The sequence below is a fragment of the Myzus persicae genome, unplaced genomic scaffold, assembly GCF_001856785.1.
Source record: "Myzus persicae strain clone G006 unplaced genomic scaffold, MPER_G0061.0, whole genome shotgun sequence".
NCBI lineage: Eukaryota > Metazoa > Arthropoda > Insecta > Hemiptera > Aphididae > Myzus > Myzus persicae.
The window spans coordinates 51,368-71,100 of NW_019104046.1; the positions used below are offsets into that span (position 1 = coordinate 51,368).

Sequence of the window (19,733 nt, forward strand, 5' to 3'; positions counted from 1 at the left end):
TAGACGTGTCGGATCGTAAATAATAATAGTCGCGAATCTCGATACGCGCAGTATAATATAACGCAGGTAGTTATAGGTATATTATGTATAAATTTGCCGTTATTATAATAATTCCTATATGTGTAGAGTGTATACAGTATACACTATACACGCATATGTGATACCGGATATTATATGCAATAATATGTCATATACTCATATGGGTACACGTAATGTTAGATAGGTACGATAAGTTTATTTTGACGTTAGTACGAGACACCGTCCTACAGGTGAGTTCACTGCGGGTTATTGCGCTAATGTAAGAACAAAATTGTTCTTCAAAGATTTCGGATCGACATCACTAAACACGTATACATGTAAGTACAACACCGCGATTGGAGGTAATGATAATCGACTCAGACGCATAATACTATTATGGTATATGCACTATATGAATGATGATTTTATTTTTAATGACGATAATAGTATATGATTATACCTTGTTCGTCAGGGACGTGTTTGTGGTGACTCTTCCGTTCTCGTCGATGGTGAACGGCAAAGGGTCCTCGTTCTCTTGGACGATGTTGAAGCCCGTCGAGTGTTCCAACCCGTACACCAAGACCGTCTCGTGGCCGACGTCGGACACGCGAACCCGGGCCACCACCGTGCCGACGGGTGCCGTGGAGTCGACCACCCAATTCCGATCCACCCATATGGTCGGAGGACTTCCAGTCAGATCACAGAGTCCTGTAACAAAATAAACAGTATGAAAAAAAAACTCACAGATAAATTATAGTGTCGGAAGAAAATATATTTTTCGAAAACTTGTGTCTCGAGCTCACAATATATTATGACTACATATTTTTGTTATTATTGCTATCACTGACGTTTAATTATTTAAATATGTATCTTGATCAACTTATAGACTACGTGTATATATACATACAGGGAAACTCAAATTGACTACAATTTAACCCTCGAATTGGCTCCTGCTTTTAAAAATATCATTCTATTAAAATGTCTCAATAATCATATTGAAGCTGCAGTAAATAATCAATACCACGGTTAATAATAAGTTATAAAAAAAATAATAATTGTTTAAATAAAAATACGTTAACACAGTAATACAACTGAATATAGTAATAAGCACTTATGCCTATGTGGACTAATAGTACAATAAAATACTTAAACACAATAAAATAAAATATTTTTGAACATAACGATCATCGATATAATAATCGATACAGGTACCTAATACTCCACGAACTATCGACATATTAACTTACAATCTAGGTATGCTTTGGGCGGAAATTCGTGTAAGTACACTATTTGAGTATACTCGTATACTCCAAAAACACCTAGAGGCAATTCTAGTGAAAAAAGGTCACCAACATAGATTTGGAATTTGTTTGAGCGGTGTCCATGTGCTCTATTAGCGTCGAGTAAATATTTCAACCGTCCATGAAATAGTTTTTTTTACATTCATATAATCGAGTAAGTGCGTTTTCGTACAAAGACAATCCACATGAAGTTAAAAAAACAATGCGAAGGACGACTTAAAAATCAATCTCATTTCAAACTTAAAAAAATAGGTTATTCAGAATTTAGTATAGCATAGATATCTTATAAGAGTAATATTGTTTACGGTCAGAATTAACTGACAATTTGTTTTTTATAGCTCTCTTAAATAATTAATAACCAATAAATAACAAAAATGAAAATGTTCGAACAATTTTCATTCGCACATAATATATAGATAATATTGATTGGAACTTCACTTAATTTTCGAACAAACGACGTTTCGCTGGCGACGGGTCACCTGGCGTTTTCCCATCTACAATTTCGCTTCGCGGAAAAAACGACGTACCTCTGCTACTCGGCTGCGGTATTTACTCGCCCGGTAATGGTGTCGTAGCAGACACGATGAAGTCAAGCGCAGATTATGTACGCTTTCATTGTGGCCGCACGAAGACGGAGCTGTCGGGCGAAAACGCGACGACAAAACGACAGAATAATAATAGTGATCGGTGGAAAATAAAACGTAAAAAAATGTACGTAAAAAACGGTATATGGGCAGTTTGTGTGACGCCGAGCACTCCGCTCATCTACAATTTACCCATAATATATTTTACGTAGGTACAGCTAATGGCAGTGTGGCGCAATCACGGTGTAATTTTACTTAGAAAAAAAAAACGGTATTGTCGGAGACTTTAATACATAATAATATAATGTAGGTACTGTGAACGTGTAGCTCGGAGAGGGATGCGGTGTATATAACGTTTTTTTCTTTTCCTCTACTCGTCTGTGATGATGAGACACGACAACTGCATCGAAATCGAATAATAGACGGCCGGCGGCGTCGACGGAAATCGATTTTCAATATCCATACACAATAATATATTGTATGCGGTGGTCGGCAAGGTATATATATATATGTATATTATGATGATTGATATTACATTGTTGTCGGGGGCTATCGTATTTTTCGCGCGAGTCAATTCGTTTATTGCGGATTTCGTCGTTCTTCGTTGCTATATTATTGTTTCTACCTATACATACTATACCTATATATTATCACACGTTCACGTATCACTTTTAAAACTCGTGCAGTCATGTCACGACGTAGAATTTCAATTTTAATACATAGATACCAAGCAACCCGCTTATATACGTAGCTTTCTCATCGATAGTCCAAACCCAAACGAAGAGTAAAAACCTATACATTTTTTTTTCACATCAGACGGACAACCGATAAAATACTAATAAAAAATATGAATATAATTTTTTTAGATCTGTATAAATCAGTCAAATGTATGCCGTTGTCATCAAAGCTGTCCCGTTATTGTTCTAGGTAAACATTAAGTTATATAAATATACATGAGTTAAGACGTGTGTGTGTGTGTTATGTCATATATGAGTCACTGTAGAAATTCCTATAGGAACAGAATTATTTACCTTTCCAACTGTCTTCCAGCTATAAGCCGTGGACGACGTACAACGAAGGATTTTCATGTAATCGCGCAGGGCAAAATGCACCTTTTCAATCGAATAATGGTAAAAATAATTGACATTTTTGTATATGTGCGATAATGGTATAAATTATTATTGTCAGCGTGTCGCGACAGAGGTGATACATCAATGTTCGTCGTTATAGATTTTCAGATTTTATTATATTATAGAATCGCATTAATATTAATAATGTCATGTACTCATGTGTGTTATTTCCAAGTTTAAAGAGCTGCAGGTAACGTGGCGTAGTTGGTTTTCATAACAACCTGGGACCGAATAAAAAAAATCTCCCGAACGAATTATTATTCGATTTTTTTTTTTAGTTATAATTTATAATTATAATGATAATGGCCACATTTGAATGGTATGGTAGCAATTAGCATAAAAGTGTATAGAACGGTAAATGCATACACTTATAATACTTAATTAGTGAACACATTCACGAACACATCACACTGCCTAGCATAAGCACACACACAATATCTAGATACTACCTATATGTGTAAGGCCGATGTTATGCTTTCTGATTGGGAAACGCACAGTGCAAGTTACTTTCACATTATATATTACCATCGGCTAATAATAATAACAACATTATGTTCTCTGCAGTTTGTGTGACTGCCGTTTTTTTCTCGACTATTTTTCCCTGTGCATATACAGCGGGTGTATCTGGTATATTATATTATATGTTTAAATGTTATTTCAGTAAAATCGTTCAGATAAATCATACTATATTATCAATAAAATTATAAAGTGGGGGCAAAACAATTTATAAAATAAACATTTGTAGTGTAAACACTTGTGAGGTTTTTGCCGGAAGAAAAAACGATTTTATGTGAACAAATAGAGAGGTTTTGCTTGCACAATACACTTAAAAAAAATAAAGATGACGCGTTACGGTAAAAATATTAAGAAATTAGTCGACGACGGTAACCTGCATGTTACAGTGCAGGCCGCAACGGAAGATCTTTTATCATTTTGAGCCCAAATGACTTAAACGCCTAACCTAACCTAACCTAACCTACCCCTAGGTTGACTAGAGATACATATAATATGTTTTGGACACGAAACTATATTATATCGATTATAATATGAACTACTGAACTACTAATATAGACGAACATGACACATGCTGTATATCACTGACGGCGAGAAACAAGCGTCGGTCAGTCGGTTACGTAAAAAAAAATTGTTTAAAAAATGTCCTGTATACCTATATCATCACAGGCGGTGTCATAACCGTATATGCGCGATGAATATAGTGTTTCTTTTCTGAAATTTTACCGTGACCCAACTGCTTCGGCAACGAGCTGTTCGTGGATTGAACAATGCGTGGCGACATGTATAATGGCTACGCGTGTATAATATGCACTGCATATACGTCGTCGTGGAATTGAAAACCCGCCTATAACGGTAGTTAAATAATAACTATAGTGATAAAATAATAACGATCGTTACATTATTATATATTATGATGCATAATAAAAAAACAAAATTTTGTCCAAAGAAAACGCGAGTAGCTAGTATGGTATAGTCGACTATTACCTAGCTACGTTACAGCTGCCGTCCGTCATCGTGCTGTTTTCGTATATCCGGAACGGCAAATCGTCCGAAAAATATAGTTAAAACTCTCCCGACACGCGACAATATCATGTTATTTTGTTACATTTTATAAGACATAGATGATGGACGCATAATTTTAGTTATTTATTCACAGCGGGACTCGCTTGCCGACTATATTATGCGGACGCTGATCGTATATTATATGATAAAATAATAATTATTATACATATTTATATAATTTACACATTCTTCTCTCAAGAAATTCGATTACATGATTTTTTCAATATTGTTTATACATGTGGGTGCAACAGCAACTATCATATTATACATTTTTAATTATTATTTATTTACCTATATAATGTACTACATTTTAGTGTTTGCTTGATTTTTGTTGGTGGTGGGGTTAGGATGAATTCGAGTAATGCGTTGTCTCTTAGTAAGCACACAACCACCCCTATAATTGTGCTTATTATGTTAGGTATTGTATACTTGGATCGTTCTATATACAGAATTGACTGCAGTTAAAAATAAGGTAAATTAATTATACCTATTTAGAAATAGTTAACCGCTTTTATTAATTCAACATAGAACGAGTGTACGCGCACAGGTAGTTTAATAATAACTAATATAAATCATCGCATAACGTTATTGACGGTCATAGCACAGAATAGGTGAAACTATTCTGTGGTCACAGTCCGGTCAGATACCGATGACCGATAATGGAGAATGTCGATGTTTTTCGTTTCCATAAGAGGTATAAATATTGCTGTCATCTTAATTCCAAGGATTTTTTTCGGAATCGCAAACGTGCGTAAAACGACTAAAGAGTGGTAAAGATTCATATATAGATTTACAGACTAGGACAAAACGATACGTGCTACATGTAACTAATAACAGATTATCTGTGCCGAAATTATTATATATATATATGTATATATATATGCAATGAATCTACTTTGAAATACGCATTACTAAAATACTTAATATTTGCATATAAATTGAAAAAATAGAATATAGGTACATATGCCTAATATTATAAAATATATAAAATACTAATTTTCAAAATCATATTTTGAAAATAATTTGTTTTTATTTAGTTTCAAATATTTATGTTATAATAAGATACATTTTTATAAAAACAAATCAATTTTTAAATTCATTTTTTGATATTTTCGATTTTTATAATAAATTGTTTAATCACAACATTTTTAATTGAATAATAGGAAACAAAAAAATTTGTCTAAAAATACGAGAGTATATTATATGGATTGTAATGCTCTCGCGTCATAGCTTAATTTTTTTTATGCGTGATAAACTGTGTAAAATAGACAAGCAGTAAATAAATTCTCATTTATTTCTAGAAATGTAACAATCGGAATAGTTACTGTTATTTTATTATTGTATACTTACTGATTATACTAATGCGTTTCTGAAATAATAATTCATACCATGTAACTATCGTATGACACTATGACGTCGTTTTGAGGATTTTTAATATTTTATTCAGTCACAACATACCGGAAGTATAATTACATTTATTATTGCAGTGATTGATGGTGTTATATTACACTGCAGTAAGTTGTTGCGACGTATTGCGAAAGGTTTGACAGCTTGACCTGTAGATTCACTAAAATCGCGACGAAAATAGTTCCGTTTTCCCGGAAAACCGACACCTATGTTCACTCATACCCTTATTCCTGTTTGTGGACTATAATTATGACTAATCGCTAATGAATGTGTACATGGCCCTGTGTTAATGTTAACCATTAAAAAAATTAAACGCTATTCTACACCTTGCTATACTTAAAGAAATATAATACATATATTATATAATATTAAAGTATACACTAGTTTCCGCCCTTGAATGCATGTTGACGAGCTCACGTCGAACACAATTTTTTCCCCCGATTTCCTAGGTAATCCACACGTCCCAATTATAATATAATATTTACATCGTGTTCACCTTAATCCGTGAAGTTTATTCAAGTGTATAGGAGCTATATTATGTGCTGTCGATCTATTATTTTGACGATTATGTATTTATGTGTCGAGTAAACGATTTGACGATGACGTGGAACTCTCAATATGTATTATATTCATACTGATCGTTTCCCAAGGGGAATCGGGATATACTATTATGTCCAGAAAAACACGATATAATATTGTTGTATGGCGTTATTTGTACAATATATTATATTATTAATACCAGCACATGATCATAATAAATAACATATTTAATATAGTAATTAATAATAATTATTAATTATGCCGTCCATCAGAACTACAGTTTGGCGCGACATATAATAATAATATAATAAAATACTGTTATAGTTTCGTCCGGATCGAACCACGTTTTCATTCAGATGTGCAATGTAAAACATGGAAATCTTACGCTGCTACTGCGGCTGAGCCGACCAAAAAATATAGTGGTAATGTCGGCTAAAATTATAATAATTGTGTCAGAGTCAGAATTCTTAATTATATCGCATTTATAAGCAATCGCGTATCTATTTAATAATTATTATAATTATTAGTATCATTATATACACAACTAAAGCACACTTTGTCCGGATATTCACAATGATATTATCATATCGACGGATCGCGTAAGTTTCAAAGGTAAGCGCGATGTTGTTTGAGATGAATGACATAGTAAATTCCCAGCATTTCCAACACGAGACAACTATACTACGCGTATACCATGGATATTGTCTACGGCAAAAACGTTATTTTACTACCGTTTCATCATTCCTTGAAACCGGCGTGAAACGCGTCGTATTAAATTGTATGCTCATAGTATGTACTCAGCACACTTATACGACCTATAAAATAACACCGCAGCAATAATATACCAAACATACCTGCCAAGAACGGACTCTATAGTTTCTGCAGTGGTTGCAGTACTGCAATCCTCAGTGTCAACTATACTTGGGTAATGGGTATATATCATTGTATATAGTGCATATACATGTTGCTTCTTTCGTTAATTAACCAATGCACGTACGTTCTACTATTATAGTGATAATGTAATAATATGATGGCGGCTCTGCCGCTCTGCCCGGATACCGATGATCGACAACGGGCTGAAGTGGCGAAGTGACAAGTAGATGAGTATCAAAGTTAAGTCTACGATATAGATTTTTTTATACGTATAAAACGAGTTACTTTTGTTTTTTCTCCATAATCCTAATTAAGTTTTAAAACGAGTTTAATTTTACAACCAAATTCCGTTAAACGAGTTTAATAAATAACTTTTGCAAATTGATATATTGACACTTAGACAGTATCGTATTTGCTCTTCAATCCCAGAAAAAATGGGAAACCATTTTCAAATCAAAACCACGTGAAAATAATAAATAATAATATTAAAAATACTCTTAAATAATTTACCGTACTAATTTATTTGAAAAGTATATATTATTTACTAATTATGAAAATTGTGTACCAATAAGGTATGCACCTGATAAATTTGTAATCCAAAATCCATAAAATCAAATGATTTTGAGTATGTGGGTAAGTTAAAAAAAAAATATTAACTGCACCTCCACAAGGGAGTTATAATTGTTGGCTGACTCTCACATGCTATCTGACCAACATATAATTCATCAAAAACATAATCACATAATTGTGGTACGAAAATAAGACGTACAAATTTTAAGACCACCAAAACATTCAGCAAACAAAGTATTTATTCAGACAATATTTCCTACTCCGAGGAATGGGTCATACTCGAAACTTGAGGAAATGGGAAACTTCTTCCGTCATACAAAGCAGTGCAATACGTCTCGCTCACCCGAATTATTGTCTAGTCCCGGTGCTACGATTTCCCCTTCTCCCACACCTGACACACCAGTACGCCACGCACATTGAAATTTTCAGTGGTACATGTGACATTTTTGCAATCGGCACGCGAAATAGAATGTCAGCACGCCCGTCGCTCCTACGCGGTAAACACGCAACAATCACGGTTGTCAATAGGCAATAGCATATAGGTATCCCGGCAGACAAATATTGTGTAAGTTTGTATTATGACGTTTGAATTTGAAACGACGTTCCTACGTATTATCCTTCGACAGTTAAATAATAAGATTAGTTCGAAAGCAATAACCCTCCTATATCTTCGCCTACCCACCAACACCCCACCAACCGTTCCGCAACATGAAGTCCGCCAACGATTGTATAAGATTAAAAAATTACATTATTATAATATTATACATACACCGGACTCTCGACTTATACGCGCACGTTCACCTTGACAACGCATATGTTGTACTCACATCGACATCGTCTGCTACAATATTATGTACCCATACATTCTACGGAAATCTGCCATGAATTGGTAACCCGGATACATGGTTAATTATTTTTTCCATCGAATATACCTACTATTTTTTTCTAACTATTAAAATATTGTAGTATTAATTTTTATTTTAATATCTTGTTAAAATATTTCGACCTTGATCATTGATTCATGTAATTTATCATATTATTATACAGTGTTATTCGATGGTATATTAAAAATCTACATATTATCATAGTTTTCTGTGATGCATCAAAATGCAGATTTTTAGCAATACGTTTTACCACTTAAGTTCTTAATTCCTGTATTATAATAATTATAATTACAATATAATATAACGCTATAATTTTTGATAATGCCATATCATAATATTATCACCACATTGTCCATAATGCACTCTGTTTTACGATTTGGCAGATATATATTACTATAATACTGATGGGTTTTGTATCGTGCTTTCCACGTATACACATAAATCAGTAATGACAATATTATGTTCATTCGATCGAGAAAAAACATTATGTGTGGTGTAAATCCTGTACTAGTTACAATTATGCATTTTAATGTATAATATAATAACTGATCCATAGCCAAAAGGCTTTCGTCGAAACGATTTAACAGCAGCAGAGCTATACGGTCCAAATAATAATGTGTAAAAACATTATGACCGGTTTTATTCATTGAGCGTATATATACATTATACTCCGAATTAGAAACAAATCATATTTTATACTCTTTTTTTGCGTTCGAGTAGATGAAAAGAGAAAGGATTCAACAGTAGAAAAATCAACTTTTACATTTAATTTCTTCAATATAACACTTATTTATTAAAAAAATAACAATAATAAATTATCAGTGTTGGTATTTATACTTGATAGGGTAAAATTATTTTAGTGTATAATATCGAATCTGACTGTATACTATGTCCATAAAATCGATGAAATGAAGAATTCTAGGTACTAATATTCTATGTATATTGTATACCCAATACAAATCGGTGCCTATTACCATAGTAATATATTCGTTTACTTTCGAATAAAACGTACGCGGTGGCTGATTAATATTAATTATATATTTTTAGTTAGGTCCATATAAATTACGATCTAAATGATTTCTACGCCCGTTTCTGAATTCAGATCTAAACGATATAAACAGTAAGTGATCCGCAAATCGTGCGCCATTTTTTTTACCCGAGTCTCAAAACTCGGCCAAAAGTATTCAGTGAAACACTAATCTGAAACATGGATTTCAAATTAAAAAAAAATCGTAATCCACAATTTTCAGAAATTGTCAAATTTTTTTAAGATTAATTTCTCGCCGATATTTGAATCACAGCAAGTCATAGTAGCGAGTTAGCAAGTTATCTAAGGAACGTCACGCTATAAGTACCTACATGAAAAACTACCTAAATAAACATTTTAGCATACAAATATTATATTGAAGAATCCCAATTATTATCGTTTAGATAGTTTAGATAGATCATAACCATAACAAGATTATAGGTACCGACAATTTAACTAGGTATTAAAATCAAACTGCAACGTATCTATTCACGATAGCATAATATGTAACTTTCATTGCTTGTATTTTTGTTATTGATTGACCACAACTAGTTTTCATAGTTGAAAAAAGGTATTTTTTTCGAAACGGATTTATAATTCTTTCATCGTAAGCAATGTCCGGACTTAGACCATTCTGAGAACGCGCAAGTTAGAACACGTTTTGCGGTCCGGTCTGTAGCATAATGTACAATATAATTGCAATCAAATATTATATATGGTAGCCTGTAGGTATCTATGTTTTCTAGTTATAATAGTACTAGTCTCAATGATGCGTATACATAACTTTTGTATAGAAATTGGGGGGGGGGGGGTCAGTGGAAAGAAACCTAATATAATATAAACAATGAATACTCATTATAAGGCGCTTAAATAAAAAAAAAACACTATTAATGTATCAACAAATGATTTTAGGTGAGACTTAAGCACCCTCCTTCCGCGTTTGATAGCTCTATCAAAAAACTGATGTCAAAAAATTATCATATTGTTCACTCAGTAACAGTTTCTTTAAACTATTGTAATTTATGGATTAGCTTTAAAATTATAACTGTGTTGTATCATGGTGAACCTAGCTTAACAAATGATGGCGAAATTAACAAACGTTGTTTACTGATTAATTTATTGTATATTTGTCTGTATAATATTATTATATGTATTATGTTATATACATGAAGATTTTGGTACCATATTATGTTAATAATAAAATAATAATAGTAGAACTTCATTTCAGAAATATTTAAATACATTTTTAATTTTTTTTATAAAATTCATTCTGACCTCTAAGTAAACTTGTTTTAGGTTTTGTGAGTTTTAAGAATATGACAATATAAGATAAAATATATGTACATATATTTTTTTTATCAAAAAAGTAAAAGGATCGTGTAAAAAAAAAAAAATAAAATACGACAATGTATTCATAGTTTTACCTTAAATAATTAAATATCTATTATTTAACACATTTATTGAATTAATTTAAGTTTTTAATATACATTTTAAATTTAGTTAATGTAGGAACAGAATCAATTAATTTTTTTTACTATGCAATAAATTAGTACCAATATATTTAAAGGGGACATCATTGTACCAAATAATTTGTTACATACAAGGGGATTTATATTGCGTTTTTATTTAAGTATAGTATTAAAATTATGCACTGATTTACATCTATGATATTTAAATTTATACATATAACTATAATAATAGGTAATTTTAAAATGTAGTATTTCAAGATTATTAACTTAAAACAGCTTATAAATTAATGACTTTTTTATAATGTATTTTATTAAAAAGTTAATTGTGGCGTTTTTAGTAAGATAAATTTTGAAAGTACCATCCCATATGCTTATACCATACAAAATATAACTTACCAGTTACCAATGAATAATATACTGTTTTTAAAAACGTCAGAACCCAATATAATCTATGTGTTCTAAAGATATTAAAAAATGTTCTTACTAAGATAGTTAAATCTTCAATATGGTATTTCCAATTTAGTTTATTAACATAAGTCCATAATAAATATTTTATTTTTGATAATTCTTTCATTTCCATGCAATTACGGTCATTCTTTATTTAGGTTAATTTTTATTTGTGGGGATCTATCTTCAGACCCCCTGAGAGTTTTGTGTGATTGTGGTGACTCGTCGAGTCTCTCATTGGGGTCCGGTAGAGGTTTTGTTTTAAGACTAGCATAATAAACTACAAAGTAGCTGTTAATTCACATTATATAGATACATGTAATCTATAATGTATGGGTTAGAATTTGGAATAACATGATTGCCATCGTGTAATGAGTACGAGGCCTATCTACGCGGGTGGCGTTACGCAAACCACTAAGTCTTTAACAATAGACCAGTAGACGAAATATGTGTTTCTAGGAAAGAACTTGGAAAGAAAAATACGAACACCTATACTGCCATCGCCTTGACCTCACCGACCGTCGTGTATAATAAGCAAAATAATAATACCTATAGAGTATAGAGTATAGACTGTGTGTACCAAATAGTAGTCGAAAACCACGGCGTTCATTACAACAATAATAATTTGATTTATCATGTCAATCTTATATTGCTCAGCGGAGAGATGTTCGTGGAAGAGGTTATTTCGAAGTATCCTTTAATATACTACATAGGTGTATCGGTCCAACCCTTGAAGTCCTACTGTAGCCATTGTGTGCGTACCTACGTGCATGTACACATGACTCGTCGAAGACTCGGAGGTTCTTTCTATGGGTGTACTGAGTGACGAGTGTACAGAAATGTATTATAAATTGTTCTGAACTTCTTGCTGCAACCATGTGGCATACATGGTGAGTTTCAGCGTTTTACCATATCACATCTGTAGGTCTAATATGTAAACATGTGTTGACTGACTTATCAACGTACAGACAAGACTATGACAGTTAGAGCTTTGAAATGTATATGGTACCTTACTACCTTCATACCACAATACTACCATGTAAGGGTGCACTAAGAAAGAATGTTCCAAAATTACAGGGGCTTGCACAGAAAACATTTCTACATTTCTCTTAGGGTCTGATGGTTACCGCAGAAAATAAAATAGTCATTATAATGGGTAGTCCTGCATATTATATGTGGTGATAACCATCCATGGCCGTGTTAAGAACATGACATTGTTTTTAGTTTATATTTAACGGAGCTAAAGACAGGGTAAATCCACTGGAATCATTTAATGCCCATTACTCGGGGGTGAGCATTATTACTAACCTGGTCTAGGGGCGCAGAGGGCCACCAGTATGACGGCCGCGGCCGGGATCCAAGCGGTGGACTTCATCGAGCTCGGCCGGCCGAACTCGTCCGTAGCTGGTGCGTCACTGTCGTCGTCGGTCGGCGCATCATAATCGTAACGGCGACGACCGTTGAAAACGCCGAAGAAAACGGCCCGCCGCCGGCGCGTCGGCGACTCGTGAACCGAACTTATAGCAACGGCGGCAAAAACCGATACGAGTATCGGAAATGAAAATTCTAAAAAAAAATACCACACACACAATATGTTATCACTTGCGCACAATTTTAACGAGCCATTCGGCGGACGGACGTCGACTCGGGCGCGCGTATCGCGGACTACTAAGCGGCGAACACCGCGCGCCGAGCGCACGCCGCGTCGTCGGCCATGTTGAATATTATTATATTATTATTATTGTTGTTGTCGTACAGCCCCGCCGCAGGTCCATCTCACCGGTTATAGGTAGGATACCACTACTTTTAATATTATTATTATTATTATTATTATTACTATTATTAAAGTGCGTAGATAATAATATTATATGCACTCAGCCCGACCACTTTCTACGACGTGTCCCCCCCACTGACGGTCGCGGTCACAATCCTCTCGTTGCTGTCTTGTGGGCCGCCGAGGAATTCAACCTCCGCCGCCGCGCCGCCGTTGACGCAGTGGTTCGCAAAGCGCGCGGTGGTTCACCGCCGCCTCAAGAATGTCTACCGGTTACAACTGGTTACAACTGGTCATACGTCTTATAGTTGCAGTGGCTGAGGTGCACTCTTCGCCGCCACGGTCACCAGCCATATTATGCAAACTTGATTCGTCCGCCATAATAATATAATAAAGTGATAACGATTAACAGTGTAACATTATACACGCGTGTGTACCAATGTGTTTAAGTACACACTTTCTAACGCCGACATGTTATTAGCGCGGGCGCTAGTCAATGACAATTTTTTTTCATTCCTTTGTACTTCAACAGGTACACTACGCGTCACGCCTACGTCAAACAAGGTGGCGACGTTCGGAAATCGTCCGATTGTCTTACGAAAACGAACAGTGTACTCTGTACACATTATTATATATTATTCGGGCGAGTACATAATTTGTAAATTTCACTTTCACACTCTTCGTCGAGAGAGATCACCACGTACAATTTTTTTTTTTACTTCAAATACTCGTGTTAGAAATTAGAATATAATATATATGGCCATGATATACTGTTGGATATTATTTGATAGCCAAGCATAATACGATATTACACTGTAAAGAAATCGTTAAAAAGTAACAAGTACTGCTGTAAGTGCATGACGTGGTAGGAGATCGAGAAAACGAGAATTTTCCAATGCGATAATATTGTTATAGAATATAGTTGCAACTTAAAGGAATAATGTGTGTAAAATATAATATACCAGAGGTCTAAAGTCGATAATGTTAATTGAATTTTTTGCAAAGCCTTTTCTTGTTTTCAGACCATGAAAACAACAGTTCTTGACAAAGGCGTATATTATAATAATATTAATATACATTTGTGCATAACATCAGATATTGAGTAGGTAATATATTCGGTTTAATTTTAAGTTCAAAAAATTAATGTAAGCTATACATATTTTAGGAAAACAATAATCATACGAAGCATTTGGTTGTTACTATTTTCCGACTAAAATTCAATATCTTTAATCGTTATTTTATAATTGTATATTGTAATAAAGTTTTTATTCAATATCTTATAATATTTTGAACTGTGAAATGTGAATGTATCTAGAATAGAAAAAAAAAATTATCGTTCATAGTGTTATAATATATCATGTTATTTATAGTACCTATATTGAATTTCAAGTCAAAGGATAGGCAAAATATCACACACAAGCGTATGGCTAATTGACGGTCACCTTAATTAATCAAACCATACAGATATAAGTGGCGGTGTTAGGATTTTCAACATCATACATAAATTTAACTAGACCTTAACTATGTAGTTATTTTAAGTGAATATGATCAAATTAGCATATAGCTTATAATATTATAAAGAAAGATATTTATTTTTCCAATAGTTTAAAGTATTTATAAATTAAAAGTTATCGCACTAAATATTTATTGAAAAATACAAAATAATAACGTATATTTTTGCTCTTCATGATACGTTGAATCGTTAACATTCTGACGTACAGAAACCATTATACTTAATATTTTGAGTTCCAGAACAAAAAAAAAATTGTTTTTATGTTATACAATTATAACTAATATACGTACTTCCATAATTGCTTTTTTTTTTTACTTAAATAATATTTTATTATTTTAATAACCCAAAACTTTTTACAATTTATGGTTTTAGAACTCACTAATCTTAATAAATTAAAATATACACTTTGGTAAACTGTTACACGGCCCAATGTATAGGCAATATGAGTATATACACATTTACTTTACATAATATTATAATGTATTTTAAATAGATTAATGTCATAGTTTCGATTTTGAAACTTCTGATTTAAGTAAAACGTTAGAAGTATTGAGTAAAGTGGTGTTATATAATGCAGCAAGTAGGGATTGTATTGCCATTAAACCGTTCAATATGAATGATGAGCCTGCAAGTCATGACGTATAAATGTATAATATATTAATGTCTAACGTCTGATGTGTTAGTATTCTTGTCCATGGTCTAATCTACAAATCCTGAAGTTAAACAATCAAATCAATGTAAAACTTGATTTTTTTCCTTAACATTTTTTAAATTTAAAGTAGGCAAAAAATAGATTTAAAAAAAAACTATTACATTTTTGGAATACCTAATTATTTAATCTTGAATATTGTCGATTTTACACGAAAAAACGATTAAAATAAAATATGATATTAAGTACTAATTGATGAGGTACGTCATTAGTTTATTAATACAAATATTTGAAATTCATATTTTTTATTAGACGTGGCATACGAATTATTCATCCTATTACAACTGCGATACTAATATTTGATCAGTGGTCGCCATTCGTAACAAGAATAAGTCATACCAAATAAATAATAACTAGAACTTTATTGTTTGTGTTATTTAATTTTTGAAACTTGTATCACTAAAATTTAACACAGATGTGTCAACAAATAATAACTTAAGACATTTGATATAATAAATGTCTGTAAAAAAAAAAAATAATAATTATATGTTTGAAATATAATTTATTTTTATAACACTAAGTGATTTTTCACATTTTTAGTTGATTTTCAAACAATGTTTAAGCAGCAAAACCCTTGTTTTAGGTTTCTAAACATGAGTTTAGAACAACTTAAATCTATGATGTGTCAGTCCGTTAGTTTGTTACAAGTAGTTACGACTTTTAATATTAGGTTTTTCATTTTCATATTCAGTATTCATAACTTAAAACTAAAAATCTAGAAAGGTATTTAACTAGAAACTTATGATAGTAAATATTTTATTACTACAGTTGAATAAATAAATATTTTTTTAACAGTTCTATTCAAATTTCAAATTTCAAAGTAAATTCATATTAATCAGTATTAAAAAATATCAATTTACATTATACATAATATAATATAGTGTATACTGTCGATGGATCGCCCGATTTATTCTTTTAACGTGAATATTATAATAACAATTTATAACATATTTTAAGGTTGAAATATCAAATTGACTGCTACGCCTATTTTGTAAGCTTGGCTAGATTGCCATGAGATTCATATTTAATGGGTCTCACATCAAAATATTTTCAATGCGATCTCGTTACGGGTATCAATAATCAGTATTTTATTGTCGGATTGATAAAGTACATTGTTGCAACTATCAGTAGGTGTTAGAAGCTTTCAATTATAATTTTTTCACAGTATAGTATTTGCTAGGCTAGTCATTAACGATGTTGTGTTTTAAATTTTTGTGGACAGTCTAGGTAGGGTGAAATTCGGAATTGGCTCATTTTGTAATTCTGCCTACCTATTCGCACTATACACTTGTAGTGAATATAACTGGGTCACAATCATAATAACCAAATCGAAACTTCCATCATGGACATATTTGTGAAAATTATTAACAATATTGTATACGAAGAAATGGAAACGAGATTACACAGAATAGACAACTTTGACTAGGAAGTAACAATCGACGATTCGGTTGTTGTTTTATGCTTCACAGTTCAACGCGTCTATACAATTCCTCAACTGGACGATGATTACAGAACCGGACTGGTTGGGGTTATTGAAGACGACGTGGCTGTGCCAGCACCAGCCGTATAGACAGTGGCAGAAATATGAAGTGTCGAGGCGGAGGAAGTCACACCGGCCAAGGCAATTGAAATAAGAAACTGTTTTGGAAATTTGATCAGCTGGCTTGACCCCTGCAGGGTCAACGTCACTAATACGCTCAACTCCTCGTGGCCGAACGACGAGAATAATTGTCTTTGGCCACGTGAAAAGGTGAGGTTAGATTAGGTATTCCCTATCTAACCGTAACTAACCGTACGCGTATTATGCTGTTGCTCCCGAAGCGAATAGTGTCCGAGAACCACCCCGTCTTCGCTCACTGATTGTGTGCAGTGAGCCAGGTGAAGCGACTCAGGGACGAGGTTGGAACGTGACACTGTGATAGTAGTGCACCTTGAGATGGTCAGCGGTAAGTGGCCAACACACGTTTTCAGACCACCGAGACGTTGTGACCTTTATTTTGTTCAACTCATCAACTAAATTACAACAATTATTATCGGGTACAAAGCGTTGTACCGATAGTTGATGTTTTGCATAATCCACATCCTACATCATATAAATTCTCTGCGAACACCTTTACCTATAAACATACGAATAAACATACATTCAATGGTATACACCTTCAGGGCTCAGCCGATGTCAAGATTACCAGAATAAGGATCGGACACAAATTTTTTGCACATTCCTTTCTAATTAGCAAAGACCCTTCATGTCAAACTCGCATTAATGGTTAGGTATCTTTGAGGAATGCCCAAGATCCGAATCGACAAGCATAGCTCTTAATCTTCCATGCAACATTGTAGGAGCACTTAACGAAGATGAAGCTTAAAAATTATCACTTTAATTTCTTTAATACTGTAAATATTACCATTTACGAGTAGTTATGATAAAATACCCGTAACAACGTTTTCAATAACCCTAGCTGTAGAAGCCGTAAATTTAAAATAAGAAAAAAAGAACACACATTAGTATTACTGAATAGTACGTTATATCATTATTATTCTATCAATATAGTGTTTTGTTCTGATGTAAAAAATATCTTAGATTCTTAGACTGATTAATACTTATATATTTTATTGAATTCAATAACAAAATGATGACCACACGGCGAGTTGTATAGGCAATTTAGGTACATCACCATTTCAATATAATATTTTGTATGTTATTCGGGTATCAATTTTAATATAGGTAGATTTTAGAGTAATATAAAAACAATAATAATATTATACTGATAATACAATTTTACAATTTTACCATCGTAGTACATAATATTACGCTACTCGAAAATATTTCATGAATCCGTCACACAGCCGTTCTTCATGCATATTTCGTTGATTTTTTTACCAGTTTATCTTCTGTCCTTGGTTGTATTTTTGCTGAACTGAAAATGGCATAGAAAACTGCCACGGCTAAACATATTACCGTCCTCAGTACACAAACTTGAATATTATTAAGTAGCCATGATAAAATAAAATAACGACTTTACTGTTCATAGTGTGTCATCTTCGTCTCATACAGTGAGGGTTCAAGCAAAAATAGTGCACTAGGCAAAATCAAAAACTGAAGCCCCTCTAATAAATTAAAATTGTTGAACTTAAAATAAGTATAGGCCACTTTTTTGAAAATATCTCTCCAGGCAGTGCCTAGCTCACCTATACTTCGAGTAGCTGGCCCTAGCTAGTTTCATGACGTTAAAACATTTAAAATGTTATTAGTCTTATTTACTTCAGAACTGATAAATGTTTTTAAAATAGTATGCAAATATATGGAAATATTAAATATAGTCAGCTGGGAGCCATAAAGTACACCTATGTACTACATACAAAGAATTTTGGTGCAATATCCAAATGGATAAAATTTAATCCTATAAACAAAGAGGCGTAAATTTTATTAATACAACAATATACAAAATGGTTGTAAATATTTTTTTTTTTATTATTAGAAATAAGCCTCGGCTGCGGAGGCCATTGGCTGACATGGTTTACATTGTTTAGGGAGAATTGTTGTATACACTATTTACATTATTTACATACACATATTAGTATATTACACATATTACACATATTACAACATAATAGGTTATAGATTATTAATAAGGTTGGTCTTGATCAAAAAGGACATCATGCGGCTAATGTTGTCTGGGTGGAGGGCTTCCGATATAATATTTGATACCCCGTCTTGACGTCTGTCCGATTCGAAGGAGCTTGTAAGTAGTGTTTGTATATTAATAGTGTGAAATAAATTTTATGTAAGTTTAAATTTACCAAAAAGTTGAAAACATAAATAGATGTACCTACTATTTATAACAACATAATTTTATTTACGAAAAAATAATAATAATAATAAAAACAGTTTGAAACAGTGTGTTAAAA

General features: G+C 32.8%; 1 protein-coding gene across 1 annotated transcript in view; it reads right to left on the reverse strand.

Annotated features, from left to right (window-relative positions):
• Positions 1-13,517, reverse strand: part of LOC111038045 (tyrosine kinase receptor Cad96Ca-like) — a 28,449-nt gene extending 14,932 nt beyond the window's left edge. Inside the window, 2 exon segments of the mRNA XM_022320971.1 lie at positions 479-726; positions 13,137-13,517. Coding sequence (XP_022176663.1) covers positions 479-726; positions 13,137-13,203 — 315 coding nt within the window. The 5' untranslated portion in view covers positions 13,204-13,517.
• Between the last annotated feature and the right edge of the window lie 6,216 nt (positions 13,518-19,733).